This window comes from Loxodonta africana, chromosome 16 (assembly GCF_030014295.1).
Source record: "Loxodonta africana isolate mLoxAfr1 chromosome 16, mLoxAfr1.hap2, whole genome shotgun sequence".
Lineage (NCBI taxonomy): Eukaryota > Metazoa > Chordata > Mammalia > Proboscidea > Elephantidae > Loxodonta > Loxodonta africana.
The window spans coordinates 45,128,431-45,149,237 of record NC_087357.1 but is presented as its reverse complement, the minus strand read 5'-3'; the positions used below and the strand labels follow the sequence as shown (position 1 = coordinate 45,149,237).

General features: G+C 39.3%; 1 protein-coding gene across 9 annotated transcripts in view; it reads left to right on the top strand.

Annotated features, from left to right (window-relative positions):
• Positions 1 to 10,046: 10,046 nt before the first annotated feature.
• KIF20B (kinesin family member 20B) overlaps positions 10,047 to 20,807 on the top strand; it is an 85,191-nt gene continuing 74,430 nt past the window's right edge. For 6 of the 9 annotated variants that reach the window (XM_064269593.1, XM_064269594.1, XM_064269595.1 and 3 more), the window contains exons 1-2: positions 10,049 to 10,823; positions 13,130 to 13,277. In XM_064269593.1, the coding sequence (XP_064125663.1) occupies positions 13,131 to 13,277 (147 nt within the window). In that variant the 5' untranslated portion in view covers positions 10,049 to 10,823; position 13,130. Of the gene's footprint in view, positions 10,824 to 13,129; positions 13,278 to 20,807 lie in introns of all 9 variants that reach the window. The other 3 variants (XR_010318097.1, XM_064269590.1, XM_064269591.1) reach the window with 3 other exon arrangements.

Genomic DNA, 20,807 nt, shown 5'->3' with positions numbered 1-20,807 from the left:
TAATAAAAAGCCCCACCCTTCCACACCTCCAGACCTGCTTCCCAGAGGCAACCACTCTCAATAATTTGATTTTAGTTCTTTTGGCAGTTGCCATAAAAACCAAAATCCACTGCCGTCAAGTCGATTCCGACTCATAGCGACCCTGTAGCCATAAAAAAAAAAAAAAAAAAAGCCATACTTACCTGTAAATAATATGCTACGGCTGCTAATGAAAGGGTCAGCAGTTCGAATCTGCCAGGTGCTCCTTGGAAACTCTGTGGGGCAGTTCTCCTCTGTTCTATAGGGTCGCTATAAGTTGGAATCGACTCGACGGCACTGGGTTTGGTTTTGGTTTAATGTTATTTCTAAATGTTTCAGCTATAGATATTATCTATTTACTTCCTAGTGTGACAGATGAGGAAACCCTGGTGGCATAGTGGTTAAGTGTTACAGCTGCTAACCAAAAGGTAAGCAGTTTGAGTTCACCAGGTGCTCCTCGGAAACTCTATGGGGCAATTCTGCTCTGTCCTATAGGGTCACTATGAGTTGGAATCAACACAATGACAACGGGTTTGGTATTTTTCTTTTTTTATGACAAATAAGGGAGCCTTATCTGGTGCCAGAGGTTAAGTGTTTGGCTGCTAAACAAAAGGTTGGCAGTTCAAATCCACCAGCCGCTTCTTGGAAAACCTATGGGGCAGTTCTACTCTGCCCTACAGGGTCACTATGAGTCGGAATTGACTCGATGGCAATGGGCTTTTCTTTTTTTTTTAAATGACAGATAAAGATTTGGCTGAAGAAAGTTATGGTTATTTTTGTTCCTCTACCGTTTACATTTGTATCTCTAAATAACATATTTTAACTTCTACTTCCTCTTCTTTCATCTCGACTCTCACTTTGTAAGACTGAGATATTCCCTTTTTGTTGCTTCTCTTCCTCAACTCCTCTCTTCATGCTTCTGCTGGGTACAAGATCTTATGCATTGCAGAATATAATTCCAGCTTTTTTTTTTTGGCATGGCATACAGGGCCCTTTATGACCTAGCCACTGCCTACTTTTTCACCCAGAGATCATCCACTTTAGCTGTACTCTACAGTTGTACTAAATTATGTACTTAGAGTTTTTGGAAACTTGTGTGCGTGTGTTTCAATTGCCTCTTACAGGTTTCCATTGCTTTGAATGGCCTTCTTCTGTGAGTTACCGGCGAAGTTCCACTTATTTTAGCTCTTACACTACTTTAAGAAGTCTTCCCTGGGAGATGACAACCGAAAAATATTTATTGAGTGCTGTTATGTGCAAGGCACTGTTCTAGGTGCCAGGGCTATAGTGGTCCAAGAAAGACACTGATGAACTTGCATCCCAGTGACTTAAACAACAGGCAATGGAAATAACTACCACTGTGAAACAGTTATGTGCCAGTACTATTCTAAATAACTCACGTATGATATTTTAATCCTCGCAACAACTTTATGAGACACAGAGAAGTAAAATATCCTTCCTGAGGTCACTTCCTGTAAGAGGCTGAGCTTATATTCAAACCAAAGTCTCTATGACTCCAGAGCTGCTGCTCTTAAGCTACACTTAACTCTGCTCCCATTACTCATTGTATACTTCCCTCACAGCATTTGCCGTGTCATTTTGAAACGGGTTATACAGCAAATGGCCCCTATGAACCACATGACATAAAATGTTATTTGTGACTAATTTCTCAGTTTTCTCAGAATGGTGCAGGACTAGTGCCATTCTAGATATACAGGAGAAGGTTATTACGTTACATACAATGGATGCCTTAAGGCATTAGGGATTAAGTCTCTCTTGAAACTGGAGGCGGAGAAAACTGTAAATTTAAACTGTAAGCCTCCTAAAGGTAAGTTTGTTTCTTTTTTTTTTTTTTAAATTTTTATTAAGCTTCAAGTGAACATTTACCATTCCAATCAGTCTGTCACATGTAGGTTTACATACATCTTACTCCCTTCTCCCACTTGCTCTCCCCCTATTGAGCCAGCCCTTACAGTCTCTCGTTTCGTGCCAATTTTACCTTCTTCCCTCTCTCTCTATCTTCCCATCCCCCCTCCAGTCAAGAGTTGCCAACACACTCTCCTGTGTCCACCTGATTTAATTAGCTCACTCTTCATCAGTATCTCTCTCCCCCCCACTGACCAGTCCTTTTCATGCCTGATGATTTGTCTTCGGGGATGGTTCCTGTCCTGTGCCATCAGAAGTTCTGGGGAGCATTGTCTCTGGGATTCCTCTAGTCGCAATCATACCATTAGGTGTGGTCTTTTAATGAGAATTTGGGGTCTGCATCCCATTGGTCTCCTGCTCCCTCAGGAGTTGTCTGTTGTGTTCCCTGACAGGGCAGACATCGATTGTGGCCGGGCACCAACTAGTTCTTCTGGTCTCAGGATATTGTAGGTCTCTGGTTCAAGTGGCCCTTTCTGTCTCTTGGGTTCTTAGTTGTCGTGTGACCTTGGTGTTCTTCCTTTGCCTTTGCTCCCGGTGGGTTGAGACCAGTTAATTTATTTTAGATGGCTGCTTGTTGGCATTTAGGACCCCAGATGCCACAATTCAAAGTGGGATGCAGAGTGTTTTCATAATAGAATTGTTTTGCCCATTGATTTAGAAGTCCTCTCAAACCAAGTTCCCCAGACCCCAGCCCCTGCTTCGCTATCCTTTGAAGCTTTCATTTTATCTCGGAAAAGGGTACGTTTGTTTCTTAACAGAAACTTAGTAAGAAAGAAAATAAGTTTCTTTGCAGCAGAAGTTAGGCACTCAGTCTTCTCTTCATAGAATTCAGGGGGCTTTGGGCCCAAGCTCTGAGAGGCAGGAATGTGCAGTAGTTAACTGCAGATTCTGGAGCCAGACTACCAGGATTCAAATTCCAATTTTATCGTTAATTAATTATACAAATTCAAGTCAGTTATGATTTAATATGTGCCTCCTTAGTTTCCTCCTCTCTTAGATATTAACAACAAACTATCTCATAGGATTACTGTTAGGATTAAATGAGTATGAAGTGCTTAGAATGGTCTGGCACATAGAAAGTTAGCTATTACTATTATTAGAGATTGTAACCAGAGCAGACAATCAACTTGATGTAACATAATTTTTTTCATTTTACTCTAACATTTACTTCAAGGGCACAGGTGGAATTCTAGATTGTTGGGATGGCTACAGTAGCTCTAAGCTGCTTCAACAGCATCCTCCTTTGTTGCCTCTATTCTCCAGAACCTTTTCAAAACATAAATGCAAACTGGACCACTGGATCATACTGTGTTCCTGCTTAGAACAGCCCAAGAGTTTCTCATGTTCTTAGGATAAGGACGCAGGTCATTAACTTGGCTGACTACGTCTGTCAGGGTCTGGCCTTGGCCCATCCTGCTGGCCTCCTTCCCTGTCATTCCCCACCATCTGTGCTCCAGCCACAGGAGCCTTCATGCATTGTTTTACAAAGATTTCTTTGCTGACACGTATTTATGGTACACGTGTATTTATAGGGTCACTCAGGGTACACCATAAGGAGCATAGTTCTTGTACTCACAGAATTTATATCTTATGGGGTGAGGGAAAAACAACAACAAGCAGGCAAACATAATAATTTTAAGTTGTAGTAAGTATGAAAATGAAAGTGAGTCTGCAAATAAGAGAACCCATTTGAGGTAAGGTGGTCAGGAAAGTCTTCTCTAAGAAGGTAATACTTCAGGTGAGATCTAAAGGAGGAAGAGAAGTGAGAGATATGAGGAAAAAAAACCCCAAAAAACCAAACCTGGTGCTGTAGAGTCGATTCTGACTCATAGCTACCCTATAGGACAGAGTAGAACTGCCCCATAGGGTTTCCAAGGAGCACCGGGCGGATTTAAACTGCCAACCGTTTGGTTAGCAGCCATAGATCTTAACCACTACACTCTCAGGGTTTCCATATGAGGAATGAGGAGGAGCAAATTCAGATAGAGGGAAGAACCCATGCAAAGACTGGTATGTGCTGGGAAGAACCTAGTGTGTTTGAAGTACCCAGAGCCTATTGCACAAAGTTAATAGGGCAGTGAAGCTGGTTGGTATGTGATCATGCAGGGCTCTCTGGTGGTGGTGTTTCCGTTGAGTCAATTCTAACTCACAGTGACCCTATAGGACAGAGCAGAACTGCCCCATAAGGTTTCCTAGGGTATAATCTTTATGTCTTAGCCTGTAATCTTTATGGCAGAAGAGGTCTTTTCTCCCTCAGAGCCACTGCTGGGGTTCAAACCGCCAAACATTCAGTTAGTAGCTGAGCACTTAGCCATTGTACCCGCAGGGCTCCTTATGCTACTGTAAAGAATAAGAATCTTATTCTTTTGTTTTGCCCCTCTTTTTATTTTGGAAAATCTCTGTGATCTTAAAAAGCTGAGAATGGTACAAGGTACAATTTATACCTTTCACCCAGATTCATCAATCATTAATATTTTGCCATGTTTGCTTTCTTTCTATTTTGTTTTTGTTTTATTCTGTTGCCAAACCTTCTTAAGGTCAGTTTAAGATACCGTAATACCTTGCTAAGTATTTTAGTGTGTATCTTCCAAGAACAAAGCTGGTTTTCTATATAGTGACAAATCTATAACCATACTCAACAAATTTAATGCTAATTCAATATCGTCTAAATTTCCCCAATTGTCCAAGAACTCTTTCATAGTTGCTTTTTTGTTTTTTTAATCTACAAACTAATCAAGATTCACGGATTTTATTTAGTCTTTAAAGTTTCTTTAGTCTCCTTATTAGGGTAACTTCAGCCTGGCTGTTGACTTTTGTGTGTTTTTCTTTTTCCCCTTATGACATTGACAGTTTTGAAGAAGGGCCTAGGCTTGCTGTCTTCTAGAATGTTCTATATCCTGTTTTTCCTGATTGTTTCCTCATGACTAGAGTCAGGTTAAACATTTCTGGCCAAATCCTATCAGGTGATATACATTGTACCATTATTGGTGAGCTCAACATGCTCACTTGACTGAGGTATATCTAATTTCTTCATTGTAAAATTACTTTTTCCTTTTATAATTAATACTTAATTTGTAGGGTGGTTCTTTGAGATAGTGTTAATGTCTTGTTCTCCAGCAACCTTTCACCCAATGGTTTCAGCATCTTCCTTTCATCCACCGATTTTGGTATCCATTGATAAGCCTTGCCTAAGTTAATCTTTACGTTGTTGTCGTTAGGTGCCGTAGAGTCGGTTCCGACTCATAACGACCCTATGTACCACAGAAAGAAACACTTTCCAGTCCTGGGCCATCCTTACGATCGTTGTTATGCTTGAACCCATTGTTGCAGCCACCATGTCAATCCATCTTGTTGAGGGTCTTCCTGTTTTCTGCTGACCCTGTCCTTTACCAAGCATGATGTCCTTCTCCAGGGACTGATCCCTCCTGACAACATGTCCAAAGTATGTAAGATGCAGTCTTGCCATCCTTGCTTCTAAGGAGCATTCTAACAGATTTGTTTGTTCTTTTGGCAGTCCATGGTATATTCAATATCCTTTGCCAACACCACAATTCAAAGGCGTCAATTCTTTGGTCTTCCTTATTCATTGCCCAGCTTTCACATGCATATGATGTGACTGAAAATACCATGGCTTGGGTCGGGCACACCTTAGTCTTCAAGGTGACATCTTTACTTTTCAACACTTTAAAGAGATTCTTTGCAGCAAATTTGCCCAATGCAATGTGTCTTTTGATTGCTTGACTGCTGCTTCCATGGCTGTTGATTGTGGATCCAAGTAAATTGAAATTCTTGACAACTTCAATCTTTTCTCCATTTATCATGATGTGGCTTATCTGTCCAGTTGTGAGGATTTTGTTTTATGTTGAGGTGTAATCCATACTGAAGGCTGTGGTCTTTGATCTTCATTAGTAAGTGCTTCAAGTCTTCTTCACTTTCAGCAAGCAAGGTTGTGCTTGCTTGCTGAATGCACAATGCAGGTTGTTAATGAGTCTTCCTCCAATCCTGACACCCTGTCCTTCTTCATATAGTCCAGCTTCTTGGACTATTTGCTCAGCATACATTGGGAGCGCAAAATCGGAATCTTCTATTTACTATTTCTTTTGGATTCCTTAACTGGCATTCTTGTGTAAAGAAGAGCTTTTCATTCATCCCCGTTCTTTCTCTCTCTCATTTTAGTATCGCTAAGAACCCTGGTGGCGTAGTGGTTAAGTGCTACAGCTGCTAACCAAAAGGTCGGCAGTTTGAATCCACCAGGCGCTCCTTGGAAACTCTATGGGGCAGTTCTACTCTTGTCCTGTTGGGTCTCAATGAGTTGGAACCAACTCGTCGGCAACGGGTAGTAACGGGTAAGAGGAGGACTCAAAAAAATTAAAATTTTAATCCACTGCTATCATTACTCCTTTTTAATGCTGAAATTGTCCCATTTGACCAGTGGAAGTCCCATTAAGGCAGGTCTAGTATCCCTTTGAAATGACCCCATTAATTTTTAAGTATTTCTTTGCTTTCTGACAAGACAAGGCTTACTTTGTAATTTTCCTGCTCCAGAGCTGCAATCAGCCTTCCCTGCAAGGAGCACTGGTTCCTTTTAGCAGAAAATGATATTTAGAAACCAAGATCTGGGCACTAGTGTGATAATGGTTACCTGAGTGTCAGGGATTCTAGGCCTCAAAATTCTCTCAATGGACTTAACTAGGATAAAAAAAATCATAACTTCATTCTACTATGGCAATTCAAATCCAACACCACAGCGTTCTTCCTCATCTTCCATCATTCTATCTTTGTTATATCACCCTCTTTCACGTTGAGAATCCTGGTTCAAAACATCAATACACTTCCTCATTTGCTTTTTCCTATAATACATGCATAATAATGTCAAAATCAGTACACCAATACTCCTCTTCACAGCATGCAAAGTTAATGATTTGTTGGTACTTCTGCTGTCCTTAACTAAACTATATCCCATAAGGACATATACTCAGAGTACTGTGTTCGTGTTAAGTGAAGGAATACTTTTTTTCTGTATGCTTATGGTAGCAATTTGAGATACAGGTAAGTTCAGTAGTTTGTAGTAAATTTAGGCTTTCCTTTTATTTCTATCCTTTTTGATTTACTTTTTTGAAAAGGCAAACTGTATTTTAAAAAGAGTTTACTTATGGAAGCCACATTTCCATCACTAACTCTTGTAGGATGTTCCCAAACAACCCCTATGGGTAACCATTTAAAATCAATTTTCTGATTTACAGTTTTTGTACTTATCTTTTCCAAAAATAAGCCAAATAAATGTGGGTGTGTGTATACAGTTACATGAGTAGATGCTCTCATTTCTCCTTCTTTCTCATGCAAAAGTTTGTACACTTTGTATACTCTTTTGCATCTTATTTTCATGTGATAAAAGTAAGATTTTATTTTAAGAAGTCATTGAAAGCCTTTAAGAAAGGAGTGCCATCATAATTTACATTTTGAGCTTAGTTTGGTTACTCTATAAAGAATGGTCTGGAGCAGAACAGGATCTTAAATAAGGAGACCAGTTGAGAGGCCATGGTGTTCTGTGCAATGAAAAGGGAAAAAAGGAGTATATCACCTAAAACATGGAGTTACAATAGATATATTTGTTAATGAACTACATATTGGTGGTGAGGAAAAAAAGAAGGACTTAGAGGTGATTTCTTTGTTTTGCACGACTGGGTAGATACATGGTAGTGTCATTACTCAGACAGAGAAGACTAAGGAGGAAAGGCTTTGGGCTTTGGAGTAAAAAATGAAGAGTCCCATTTTGAGCATGTTAGAGATATGTTAGACATCCAAGTGATGTTAAGTAGGTAGGTGGATTTCTGTATCTGGTTGACGCTCAGAGGGGAGGTCTGGAGTATATAAGAAATTTGGGAGGTGTCTGTATATAGATGATATTTAAATCCATGGGAGCTGATAAAGGTGCGAAGAGAAAGACTGTAGAAGAGGGGACAAGCGGGTGCTCAAGACCAAGCTCTAAGGAATCCTATTATTTACAGCTTGTGGTGGTTGTGTGCTGAGTCAACTCTGATTTAACCCTATAGGACAGGGTAGAACTGTCCCATTAGGGTTTCCAAGGGATGGCTGGTGGATTCGAACTGCTGACCTGGTTAGCAGCCTGAGCTCTAAACCACTTTGCCACCCAGGCTCTATTTAGAGCTTACGTAGACGAAATAGGAAAGAAGACTAAGATGAGTGGCCAGTGAGGTTAGCAGTAAACAAGAAGATGGCTCAGAAGGCAACTGATTATTTCAAAGATGAAACATTTAATGGTATGGATGAAACATCCAACTGTGTGGAATGCTGTTGGAAGCAGGGGTAACAGATGACTAAGAATCTATTGGATTTTCAGTTCCTCCCTTCCCCTGTGCCTGGTATGATGTTCTCTTTGCCTGGAATGCTTACTCCACTTTTTTACTTACTTAACTGCCAAAGATTCTTGGACACCCAGATCAAATATTACTTGTTCAGGTTCCTCTGTGATACTGTCTTACAGCTTTGAGAACACTTCCTTCAAACCACTCAGGACAGTTGTAATTTCTCACTTGATTTGCATTCTAACTTGATTGTCTCCTCCATTAGAATGTACACTCCTTGAGGGTTAATGCCTATTTTGCTTACTCTCCTCCAGGGTTTCCCTAGCATATGCCACAAACATATTTGCCAAACAAAAAGTAAAAATGCATCCACTGGTGGGTGCATGGGCTGGGAATCAGTAGCAACTAGCAAAAGCAGTAAGACATTGTTCAGTATGAGAAAAAGTACAGATTTGCAGATAGAGCTTAGATAGAAATGGAGACTTTGACATGGAGGCCAACATAGACTTGATTGAGTTGCAGCCTGGACCTGAAAACAGCTTTTCTTTTATCTGTACCCTTCCCTCCTTTCTTTCCTTCATTCTCTTTCTTCCCTTTTTCATCTAATTTCTTTCTTCCTTTTTATTCTTTGCCCTCTTCTCTATTCCAAACTGGCTCACCTCAAATATAATTATTTTGTGTGGAAAGCAGGCGAATGGGATGAGGAGACAGTGGGAAGTTAGTGAGGGAAGGGGTAGGTGATGGGAAATCTATCTATCTATATATATATATAAAAAAAAACTCATCAAACTGGATGTTTTAAATTTACTAATCAAGTAAAATACTTGAAAATAAGACCACATATAAAACCGTGGGCTGAATCGTTCAGTTGAGTTTAAATCCCAGCTCCAGCATTAGCAGCCGTATACCTTTTGAGCAAATTATTTAACCTTGTGAACTCAGTTTACTTGCGACCTATAAACTGGGGGACAATAATAGTACCTACCTCAAAGGGTTGTTCTTGGGATCAGTAAGATAATCCATTTTATACGTTTAGCAACATGCCTGGCACAAGGTAAGCGCTCAATTAACGTTAGCAGTTATTTTTCTTTAAAAAGAACTTACAATAGTGAGACAATCTAAGGAGTAAATACTTGCCATATGAATGTAACCGTACCAAACTCAGAAGAGGATCACTTCAAATAATCAGAGAAAGATGGTCTGGCACTTACATTTTGGGCAGTGCAAAGACCTTGCCTGTATCACAGCACAGAGCCTTGCAGCGGTAACTGCTTTACATTTTCATAAAGTTGGAACTGAAAATGCTCATACAAAATTTATTCTGGGAAAATTTTATTTCGTCCGTGGGGGCCGCTGTTGAAAGCAGGTAGGGTCTGCAGCGAGGATAGTGACCCTCCGGATAAGGACCCTGTTTAGGCCCCGCAGGGACGGGACCGGGCGGTGGCTAACGGTAAAGGCAGCCCGCCATTCCTCGGCCGGTCCCTCGGGGACTGGTGGGGCTGAGTGTGGCGGCCGCAGCCTCGCCTCGCGGCCTTGGCCAAGTCTTTATATTCCCAAGGATGGATCCAAAATCTGCATCCCCGCTAACACAGCGTAGCTCCTGTCGGAGCCACGAGTAAGCACTGGCACAGCGCCACTCGCGGAGCTGGGAAAACCCCCAACCTTCCGCGCTCCGGGCGCTCACAACCGCGCCTCCGCCCATTGGCCGCCCTGCGTTTCAAGACCCGCCCTCAGGTTTGAAAGCTTCTTCTGGAGTCGGTGGAGCGCTGACTGCATGAGCCGGAGGCGCTCCTGGGCGGTGCTCGGATAGCTCCGCCCACTCCCAGCATTCAATGCGGTGTTCTGGCCGCCATTGTTTGAATTTGAAAACCAAAATATCTAGGTGCTGCTAACTGCTCTGGCTGGCTCGGCTAGTGTGCAGGTGAAGACGGACCCAGGTGAGGGTGTGGGGAAAGAGGTGGGTGACTTCGCACTTACCGGGTCTTTAGGTGGGAAACGGCTCTGGCAATCTCGGCATCTTTCGACAAAACTCCTGGCGCCCCTGAGGTTGCAGGCAGGGACTGGGTTGCAGAGCTATGAGGGCGTCTGGGTTTGCGCCACACCCCATATGTTTAGCCTAATAGTTAGCACAGACTGAACCCTACTACTTGATTCAGGAGTTCAATCTCGTCTCTGCCTCAGGTTAGCTAAGTAGGGCAAGCTATTTAATCTCTGGACCTTAGTTTCCTCGTCTGTTGAAAGGGGGAACTCTAATAGTACTCTGATCGGCTTCCGAAAGGTCATAGCCTTGAAAACCCTATGGCGCAGTTCTGTGCACGCAGAGGGTCGCCCTGAGTCGGAATCGACTCCACGGCAACTAACAACAATTACAGTACTCTACGTACCTCTTAAGGCTCGTGAAGATTGAATGATAATATGTATAAAGTTGTTAGAAACAGTGTTAGATACATAGTAGGCATTGAGTGCAATAAATATTTGTGTTCTTGTTATTGCTGCTTTTGCTGTTGTTGAGACGGAGGCCTCCTGCCGAACCTAGTTTTCCGAATCTCTGAGGTGAGCGGTTTGCTTTGGTAGATGATATAGCGTCTTTTCTGGGGGAAGCCCAGTGGGGACCGCCACTTCTATTTCTGCCGTTATCTCGGTCTTGCACTTCTAGGGCTTTGCAGTGCCAGGCATACATCAGTACACTTACTCATTTCCTTTTCCTGTGTATGAAGAACTCATCATAAAGTTGTGAAAACGTTTTCAGGCTGAATTTAAATGGGTCACATTCAGAAACCTACTAATTCAGCTGCAGATATAGGTAGTCCCCGACTTAGGAAGGGTTCCTTTCAGAGGACTCCAGTTTAAGTCTGTTCTGAGGTAAATCGAATACCTCATTGTTATTATTTTAGTTTTCATTATTTTTTGCTTTTTATTATCAGTATCCTTATAAATCCTATTTTTATTTGTCTTTGGGGGTTGGCATGAGAGTGAGACATCAGCAAATTAATTGGATGTTTTGGGTATACATTAAAAAGCACAACACAATTACTGACAATAAAATGTAAAAAAAAGAAAATTAAGTGCAGTTAGTGGTAAATGGAGTGCTGGTAAGAATACTGGTAACTTGGGGACTACCTGTACTGCTATTTTCACCAAAGTCTAAAGTTATTCAGTCCCGCTGGAGAGAAGATAAATGAAAAATGCAGTTTCCCAGTGATGGAAACAACCTTTCAAAATGAAAAATGAGATCTTAAACTCTGCTGTTGCTATAGATAAAACACTAAAAGAGTAGGACCAATTTTTCTTTGGGTTGAGAGGATTTTATGTATCATTTAAGTCACTGGACAGGAAGCCTGTATGCCTACTTAGATCTATGTTAGAATTTCTTGTAAGAGACACAGAGTAGTATAATGCCCTTGCCCTCAAGAAATTTCCAGTCTTGTTGGAGAGGCCATGCGTAACTAGAAGTCAACTACAAGTGTAAGAAATGACTGTACATTTCAACAATTTTAGAAATGTTTGGAGGTAGCTTGTTAGTTGAAAAATGAATGTGTGAATAAGTACAGATTTCTTTAACCTTAGTTTTTGGGAGGTACAAATATTCTTTTTAATGCAGCAATTTTTGAAAAGGTTTATCAGAAAACTTTTTTTTTTTTCCCCAAAACCAAAAATTAACTGAAGGCAAAGAATGAAACTTATCTTTCAGTTTTCTGGGCATTTCCGTGTAATCTGCGTTATGAAATGTCAAGCCAGTATGCCAATATTTTTGAAAACTGTCTTCCAGTGTTCTAGATGAGTGATTATTTTTTACTCTGTAAGATACCTTTTTTCTTATTTTCACCTATAAATTGCATGTTTGAAATATTTTATGAAACTATATTTAGGTAATTTTCCCATTATTACATCACTAAATATATGATAAAAATGGAAGCAATAAAGATATTAAACTTGTTTAATTGTTTGATTGGTTGATCCTGGAGTCTACTGGGCTTTATTGAATGTAAATGTACAATTTCCCTTAGGCCTTTTGCAATTTAGGGGAAAAAAATAACTGGATGCCCATTACTTTCTTCTTTAACAAAGGGCCCTAGTTTGGGAGTCACTGCTCTGGATACTTTCTGGTATTGTCAGAGATAAATTATAGCATGGATGGAGCTTTCTCTTTCCTTATCGTATTGTGTACTGAGTAGATTCTCAGTAAATATTTCAGTGCTAATATTTTTTAATTTAAGATTACCCTTAAGTTTAACTTTAAGTTCAGTGACTTGATATTTAATTCAGTTGTAATAGTTCACTGATGTGTTATTCCATATTCAGTTTGAGATTTACTATGTGTCAGGTATTGTTTTGAACATGTTCCATATATTATTTCTCTAATTTTTTACTTATTACTTATTTGGAAGTTTAGTTAAAATTAATTTCCCAGATAACTGAGTTCAATTCCTAAGTGCTAAAACATTACAAAATCTGTAACATTCTTCAAAAGACACTAAATAACTAAAATAACATAAGATTATAATTTTCTCTATGATCTCCTTGCTATTTGATTTCTCAGAGGAGTTCAGGTAGAGATTGAAAGTTTTTACTGTGTCATTTTATGGATTATCTTTACTCATGATATCTCTTTGGGTATAGCTATGGGTTAAAAAAAAATCATATAAATAATAGTGGCAGGCTAGGCTTATTATTATTTTGATTCAGAATCTGTAAATAATTTGAGTTTTTGTTCCTTCCGTGGGTCAGTGTGTTATAGATGAAGCAGTTAAATGTTTTTCTTCACTGTAATTCTAGATATGGTGGGGGAGGAAGGGTGTGGGTTGGTTTACATGCTGACTTACTAAGGTTGTCTGAAGAAGGTGCTATTATTCTTGCAGGATGGCATCTAATTTGAATCAAGATGAGGTGCCTAGACCATCTTATGTTTTTAGTGCTGATCCGATTGAAAGGCCTTCAGAAATAAATTTTGATGGCATTAAGCTTGATCTCTCTCATGAATTTTCTTTAGTTGCTTCAGGCGCTGAGGTAAGTACAAGAAAAGTATTATATTGCTTATCAAGATTGAATGAAAAGGCTTGTTTTTGGTTTTTTAGGGGGTTGCCTAGAGAAGAGAGTCCTAAACTTTTTGGGTTTGAGACCTGGTGGCGTAATAGTTAAGACCTATGGCTGTTAACCAAAAGGTTGGCAGTTCGAATCCACCAGGCACTTCTTGGAAACCCTATGGGGCAGATCTACTCTGTTCTGTAGGATCGCTGTGAGTTGGAATCGACTGGATGGCAATGGGTTTGAGATTTTTTTTGTGTGTGTTTGTGTCACTAATTTTTTTGTGGTACCCTTAGACCAAAAGAAATTTGCCAGGTTCCTTTTTCAAGTAGTAGGTCCAGACAACTTTATAAGCATCTGTGCCTTAACTAGTCACAACTGAAAAAAAAAATTAGTTCTTAACTATATTTACTAATGGGAAAGTTGTGCTTTTGGGGACTGCACAGCTTCTCAAACTTTGGGATCAGGTTAAACACTTTGCTACTCTTGTTTCCTGTTCCTCAATGATTTTTTTGTGGTTATCATGTCCTGTCCAGTTGATTGCAACTCACAGCGACCTGTAGGACAGAGTATAACTGCCCCACAGGGTTTCCTAGGCTATAATCTTTATGGGGGAGCAGATCATTAAACTTTTCTCCTGAGGAACAGCTGGTGGGTTTGAACTGCAAATCTTTCGGTTAGCAGCCGAGTGCTTAACCGTTGTGCCACCGGGGCTCCTTTTTTTCCGTGTAGTAGTTGTTTTTTTAATCATAAACCAAAACCAAACCCAGTGCCGTCAAGTCGATTCCAACTCATGGCGACCCTACAGGACAGAGTAGAACTGCCCCATAGAATTTCCAAGGAGTGCCTGGCGGATTTGAACAGCCAGCTTTTGGTCAGCAGCTGTAGCACTTAACCACTATGCCACCAGGGTTTCCTTTTTTATCATAGCGCAGCTACTAAAAACCCAGCTTCACAAAGATGTCATCATCAACAGAAATAGAGTGATCTAGTGATGAAACTGAACTACCTCAAGCTAAGAGTTTGTGTGGTGTCCAACAGATGTCAAATATTGCTGTGATTCCCTAAAAAAGATACCCTGCTGTGCTGCTAAGAATTGTGGGCCTTAATATAAAAAATTACAAATTTTTAAAAATTAAAATTATTCAGCAGTATTTAGACTAAGAAATAAAAGTCCTTCCACTACCCTTCCTATAACCAGTATTCTGTTTGCTGTGTGTCTTTGTAGATCTCTTCTTATGCGTAAACTCATCAGTTCATTTATATTCTGCTTGTTATGTTTTAAATTTTAAGTTCGATGCCTTAGCGATATGGACTAAACCATTTAAAAAGGAAGTGGGGAGATTGGGGATGTAGATTAAAAAAATAATACCTATTAGTACTCATGATGTGCTAGGTTCTTTTATACACCTCAGCTCATTTAAACATAAGTAAGTAATGAGAGAATGAAAAGAATTCTGTGATAAGTGTTCCTTGATTGTCAATTTTGGGCTCCACCTGTGGTCCTAGGTAGTTATTAACCGGCTTTCTGCCATTATAGCTTTGCCTTTTCTTTAATTTCATGTAATAGAATTATGTAGTCTTTTTGTGTCTGACTTCTCAGCGTTAAGAAGCAAAAACTTCGCTGCTGTTGAGTCATTTCTGGCTCGTGGTGATCCCATGTGTTACAGAGTAGAACTGAGCACCATAGGGGTTTCTTGGCTGTGATCTTTATGGAAGTAGATCATCAGGACCCTTCCTGGCACTGCTGGGTGGTTTCAAACTACCAACCTTCTGATTAGTAACTGATCGAAAACTGTTAGCCCCACCTAAGGACCTTTCACTTCACGCAGGGGTCAGCAAACAGGCCAGGTCCAGCCTGACCACTGTTTTTGTACCACTCATGAGCCAAGAATGTTTCTTTTTTTTTTTCTCTTCCCTTTTTTTAAATTGTTATAAAAATATATATTACACTTGCCAATTCAGTAGTTTTCAGTTTAGAATATCAGTTAAAAAACATTAATCATGTTGTGCAACCATCACCCATAATCATTGCCAAATTTCTCATCAACATAAACTCACTGCTTCCTAAATAGTGATTTCCCCCATCCCCCTCCTTCTCGGCTCCTGGTAACTACTAATATCTATATATTTGCCTATTCGTATTATTTCATATAAGTGAGATCATATAACGTTTGTCCTTTTCAGATTGATTTATTTCACAGAACATGTTTTCAAGGTTTATCCATGTTGTAGCATGTATCAGGACTTCATTTCTCTTTAGGGTTGAGTAGTATTCCATTATATGTATGTACTTTGTATATCTGTTCATCTATTGACGGACATGTAAGTTGTTTCCACCTTGTAGTTGTTGTAAATAGTGCTGTAATGAACACTGGTACACATGTGTCTGTTTGCATAGCTGCTTTCAGGTCTCTTGGGTCTGTACTTAGGAGTGGAATTCCTGGGTCATATGGTCGTACTATGATTAACTTTTTGAGTTTAACCACCAAACTGCACACATTTTTCAGGGCAGTTGTGCTATTTTATGTTCCTACCAGCAGTGCATAAGGGTTTTAATTTCTCTACGTCCTTGCAACATTTGTTATTTTCTTTTTTTTAATCTTAGCCATCCTACTGGGAGTGAAGTGGTATCTCATTGTAGTTTTGATTTGCATCTCAGAAGTAGCTATGAGTCAAAAATCAACTGGACAGCATCTACCAACCAACAATGGCTAATGACCTTGAGCATCTTTTCATGTGCTTGTTGGTCATTTGAATATGATCTTTGGTGATATGTCTGTGCAAGTTCTTTGCCCATTTTTTGGATTGGGTTATGTACCTTTTTAATGATAATTTGCAGTTTTATATATATCTGGGATATTAAACCCTAATTGGATATATGGTTCCCCCAAATTTTCTCCCAATCTGTAGGTTGTCTTTTTAAAAACTGGGTTATCTTTTTGCAGTTGAATCTTTGAAGTATGATGTAGATTTTAGAGAACAGGTGCTGACTGGAAATGTCATAGCTAAAAACTTTCCCAGTCTGTAGGTAGTCTTTTTACTCTTTTGGTGGAGTCTTTGGATGAGCATAGGTGTTTGGTTTTTAGGAGCTCCCAGTTATCTAGTTTTTCTTCTGCATTGTTAGTAATGTTTTGTATACTGTGTATGCCATGTATTAGGGCTCCTAGCATTGTCCCTATTTTTTCTTCCATGATCTTTACCATTTTAGATTTTGTATTTAGGTCTTTGATCCGTTTTGAGTTCGTTTTTGTGCATGGTGTGAGGTATGGGTCTTGTTTCATTTTTTTGCAGATGGATATCCAGTTATGCCAGCATCGTTTGTTAAAGACACTGTCTTTTCCCCATTTAACTGACTTGGGCCTTTGTCAAATATCAACTGCTCATACGTGGATGGATTTATGTTTGGATTCTTTATTCTGTTCCATTGGTCTATGTATCTGTTGTTCTACCAGTACCAGGCTGTTTTGACTACTGTGGCGGTAGAATAGGTTCTAAAATCAGGTAAGAGTGAGGCCTCCTACTTTGTTCTTCTTTTTCAGTAATGCTTTACTTATCCAGGGCCTCTTTCCTTTCCATATGAAGTTGGTGATTTGTTTCTTCATCTCATTAAAGAATGTCATTGGAATTTGGATCAGAATTGCATTAAATCTATAGATCACTTTTTTAAAAAATAATTTTTATTGTGCTTTAAGTGAAAGTTTACAAATCAAGTCAGTCTCTCACACAAAAACCCATATACACCTTGCTACACACTCCCGATTACTCTCCCCCTAATGAGACAGCCTGCCCTCTCCCTCCACTCTCCTTTTCATCAGCTTCTAACCCCCTTCACCCTCTCACCTCCCCTCCAGGCAGGAGATGCCAACATAGTCTCAAGTGTCCACCTGATCCAAGAAGTTCACTCCTCACCAGCATCCCTCTCCAACCCACTGTCCGGTCCAATCCATGTCTGAAGAGTTGGCTTCGGGAATGGCTCCTGTCCTGGGGCAACAGAAGGTCTGGGGGTCATGACCATCGGGGTCCTTCCAGTCTCAGTCAGACCGTTAAGTCTGGTCTTATGAGAACTTGGGGTCTGCATCCCACTGCTCTCCTGCTCCCTCAGGGGTTCTCTGTTGTGTTCCCTGTCAGGGCAGTCATCGGTTGTAGCCGGGCACCATCTAGTTCTTCTGGTCTCAGGCTGATGTAGTCTCTGGTTCATGTGGCCTTTTCTGTCTCTTGGACTCGTAATCACCTTGTGTCCTTGGTGTTCTTCATTCTCCTTTGATACAGATCACTTTTGATAGAACAGACATTTTTATAATGTTAAAGTCTTCCTATCCATCAGCAAGGTATGTTTTCCACTTCTGTAGGTCTCCTTTGGTTTCTTGCAGAAGTGTATTGTAGTTTTCTTTGTATAAGTCTTTTATATCTCTGGTAAGATTTACTCCTAAGTATTTGATCTTCTTGGGGGCTACTGTAAGTGGTATCGATTTGGTGATTTCCTCTTCAGTGTTCTTTTTGTTGGCGTAGAGGAATCCAACTGATTTTTGTATGTTTATCTTGTATCCTAATACTCTGCTGAACTCTTCTATTAGTTTCAGTAGCTTTCTTGAGGATTCTTTAGAGTTTTCTGTGTATGAGATCATGTCATCTGCAAATAGAGATACTTTTATTTCTTCCTTACCAATCTGGATGCCCTTTATTTTTTTATCTAGCCTAATTCCTCTGGCTAGCATCTCCGGCACAATGTTGAATAAAAACGGTGATAAAGGGCATCCTTTTCTGGTTCCCGATCTCAAGGGGAATGCTTTCAGACTCTCTCCGTTTAGGATGATGTTGGCTGTTGGCTTTGTATAAATGCCCTTTATTATGTTGAGGAATTTTCCTTCTATTCCTATTTTGCTGAGAGTTTTTATCACGAATGGGTGTTGAACTTTGTCAAATGTCTTTTCTGCGTCAATTGATAAAATCATGTGATTCATGACTTTTATTTATATGATGGATTACATTAATTGTTTTTCTAATGTTGAGCCGTCCCTGCATACCTGGTATGAATCCCACTTGGTCATGGTGAATTATTTTTTTGATATGTTGTTGAATTCTATTGGCTAGAATTTTGTTGAGGATTTTTGCATCTAAGCTCATGGGATATAAGTCTGTAATTTTCTTTTTTAGTGGTATCTTTACCTGATTTTGGTGTCAGGGATATGCTGGCTTCATAGAATGAGTTTGGTAGTATTGCGTCCTTTTCTATGCTCTGAAATACCTTTAGTAGTAGTGGTGTTAACTCTTCTCTGAAAGTTTGGTAGAACTCTGCAGTGAAGTTGTCTGGGCCAGGGCTTGTTTTTGTTGGGAGTTTTTTGATTACCTTTTCAATCTCTTCTTTGTTATGGGTCTATTTAATAGTTCTACCTCTGTTTGTGTTAGTTTAGGTAGGTAATGTGTTTCTAGGAATTCATCCATTTCTTCTATGTTTTCCAATTTGTTAGAGTACAGTTTTTCATAGTAATCTGTTATAATTCTTTTAATTTCAGTTGGGTGTGTTGTAATATAGCCCATCTCATTTCTTATTCCGGTTATTTGCTTCCTCTCCCATTTTTCTTTTGTCAGTTTGGCCAGTGGTTTATCAATTTTGTTGATTTTTTTCCAAAAAACCGGCTTTTGGTCTTGTTAATTGTTCTGTTTTCTATTTCATTTAGTTCTGCTCTAATTTTTTATTATTTGTTTTCTTCTGTTGCCTGAGGGTTTCTTTTGTTGCTGTCTTTCTATTTGTTCAAGTTGTAGAGATGATTCTTTGATTTTGGCCCTTTCTTTGGATATTGAATTTTGTCAAATGCTTTTTTGCATCTATAGAGATAATAAAGTTTCTTTTCATTTTTTCTTTTGAAGTGGTCGATTACCTTGATTTGTTTTTGTAATTTTTTTTATTGTGAAAATATATATAACAAAACATACAGCAATTCAACAGTTTCTACATGTACAACTCAGTGACATCGATTATATTCTTCAAATTGTGCAATGACTTTTTTTTTTTTTTAATTGTGCTTTAGGTGAAGCTTTACAGAGCAAATTAGTTTTTTATTTAACAGTTATATATACAAGTTGTTGTGTAACCATTCTTGCTATCTTTTTCCAAAGTATCCCACCACCAGGAACATACATTTAGTTTATTCCAAGCTAAAATTCCCTTGATCCCCCTCCCTTCCACCTGTGGTAACCACTGATAATTTTTGGTTTCTATGTATTGGCTTATGTCATGTAAGTGAGATCATACAGCCTGATTGATGATTTTTTTTTTTTGGTGGTGTCTTTAGTTGACTTTGTTACCAGTGTGATGCTGTCTTCATAGAATATGTTGCGGAGTAGTCCTTGTTCTTCTATGTTTTGGAAGAGTTTGAATAAAATTGGTGTCAAGAATGTTTGGTACAATTTCCCAGTGAAGCCATCTGGGTTAGGGGCTTTTTTTGATGGGAGTTTTTTGATGATACCTTCAATCCCTTCTTTTGTTATGGGTACATTTAGATTTTCTACCTCTGTGTTAGTTTAGGTAGGTAGTGATTTTCTAGAAATTTGTCCTTTTCTCCTAGGTTTTCAGATTTGTTGGAGTACAGTTTTCCATAGTATTCTATTACGATCCTCTTTATCTCAGTTGGAAACCCTGTTGGTGTAGCGGTTAAGAGCTATGGCTGCTAACCAAAAGTACAGCAGTTTGAATCCACCAGGCACACCTGGAAACCCTATGGGGCAGTTCTCTTGTGCCCTCTAGGGTCGCTATGGGTCAGAATCTACAGGACAGCAACGGGTTTTTTTTTAAATCTCTGTTGGATCTATTGTAATGCCTGTAATTTCATTTCTTATTTTGGTTATTTGCATCTTCTCATTTTTTTCCTTTGCAAGTTCAGCCAGTGGTTTGTCTATTTTACTGGTCCTTTGAAAGAACCAATTTCTAGTCCTGTTGATTCTTTCTATTGTTTTTCTGTTTTCTATTTTATTTATTTCTGCTCTAATCTTTATTATTGCCTTTCTTCTGGTAGCTTGGTTTTCTTTTGCCCTTCGTTTTCTATTTGTTTGAGTTGTTGGGTTAAATTATTAATTTTGGACCTTCTTTTTTAATGTGTTCATTCATTGTTTATACGTTTCTCTCAGCACTGCTTTTGCTGCATCCCAAATGTTTTGGTATGTTGTGTTTTCATTATCATTTAATTCTAAGTATTTTTTAACTCACTTTTGATTTCTTCTGTGACCCAGTAGTTTTTTAGTAATGCGTTATTTAGTTTCCATGTATTAGTTTCCTTGTACTTTCTGTTACTGATTTCTAGTTGCATGTTGTTATGGTCAGAGAAGGTACTTTGTATAATTTCAGTCTTTTAAAATTTGTTGAGGCTTGCTTTATGGCCTAACATGTAGTCTTTTTCTGGGAAATGTTCCTTGTGCCTTGGAGAAGAATGTGTATTTTTGTTCTGTCAGGTTGTGTGTTCTGTATATAGGTAGTCCCAGACTTATGACATGTTCGAGTTACAATGAATCATA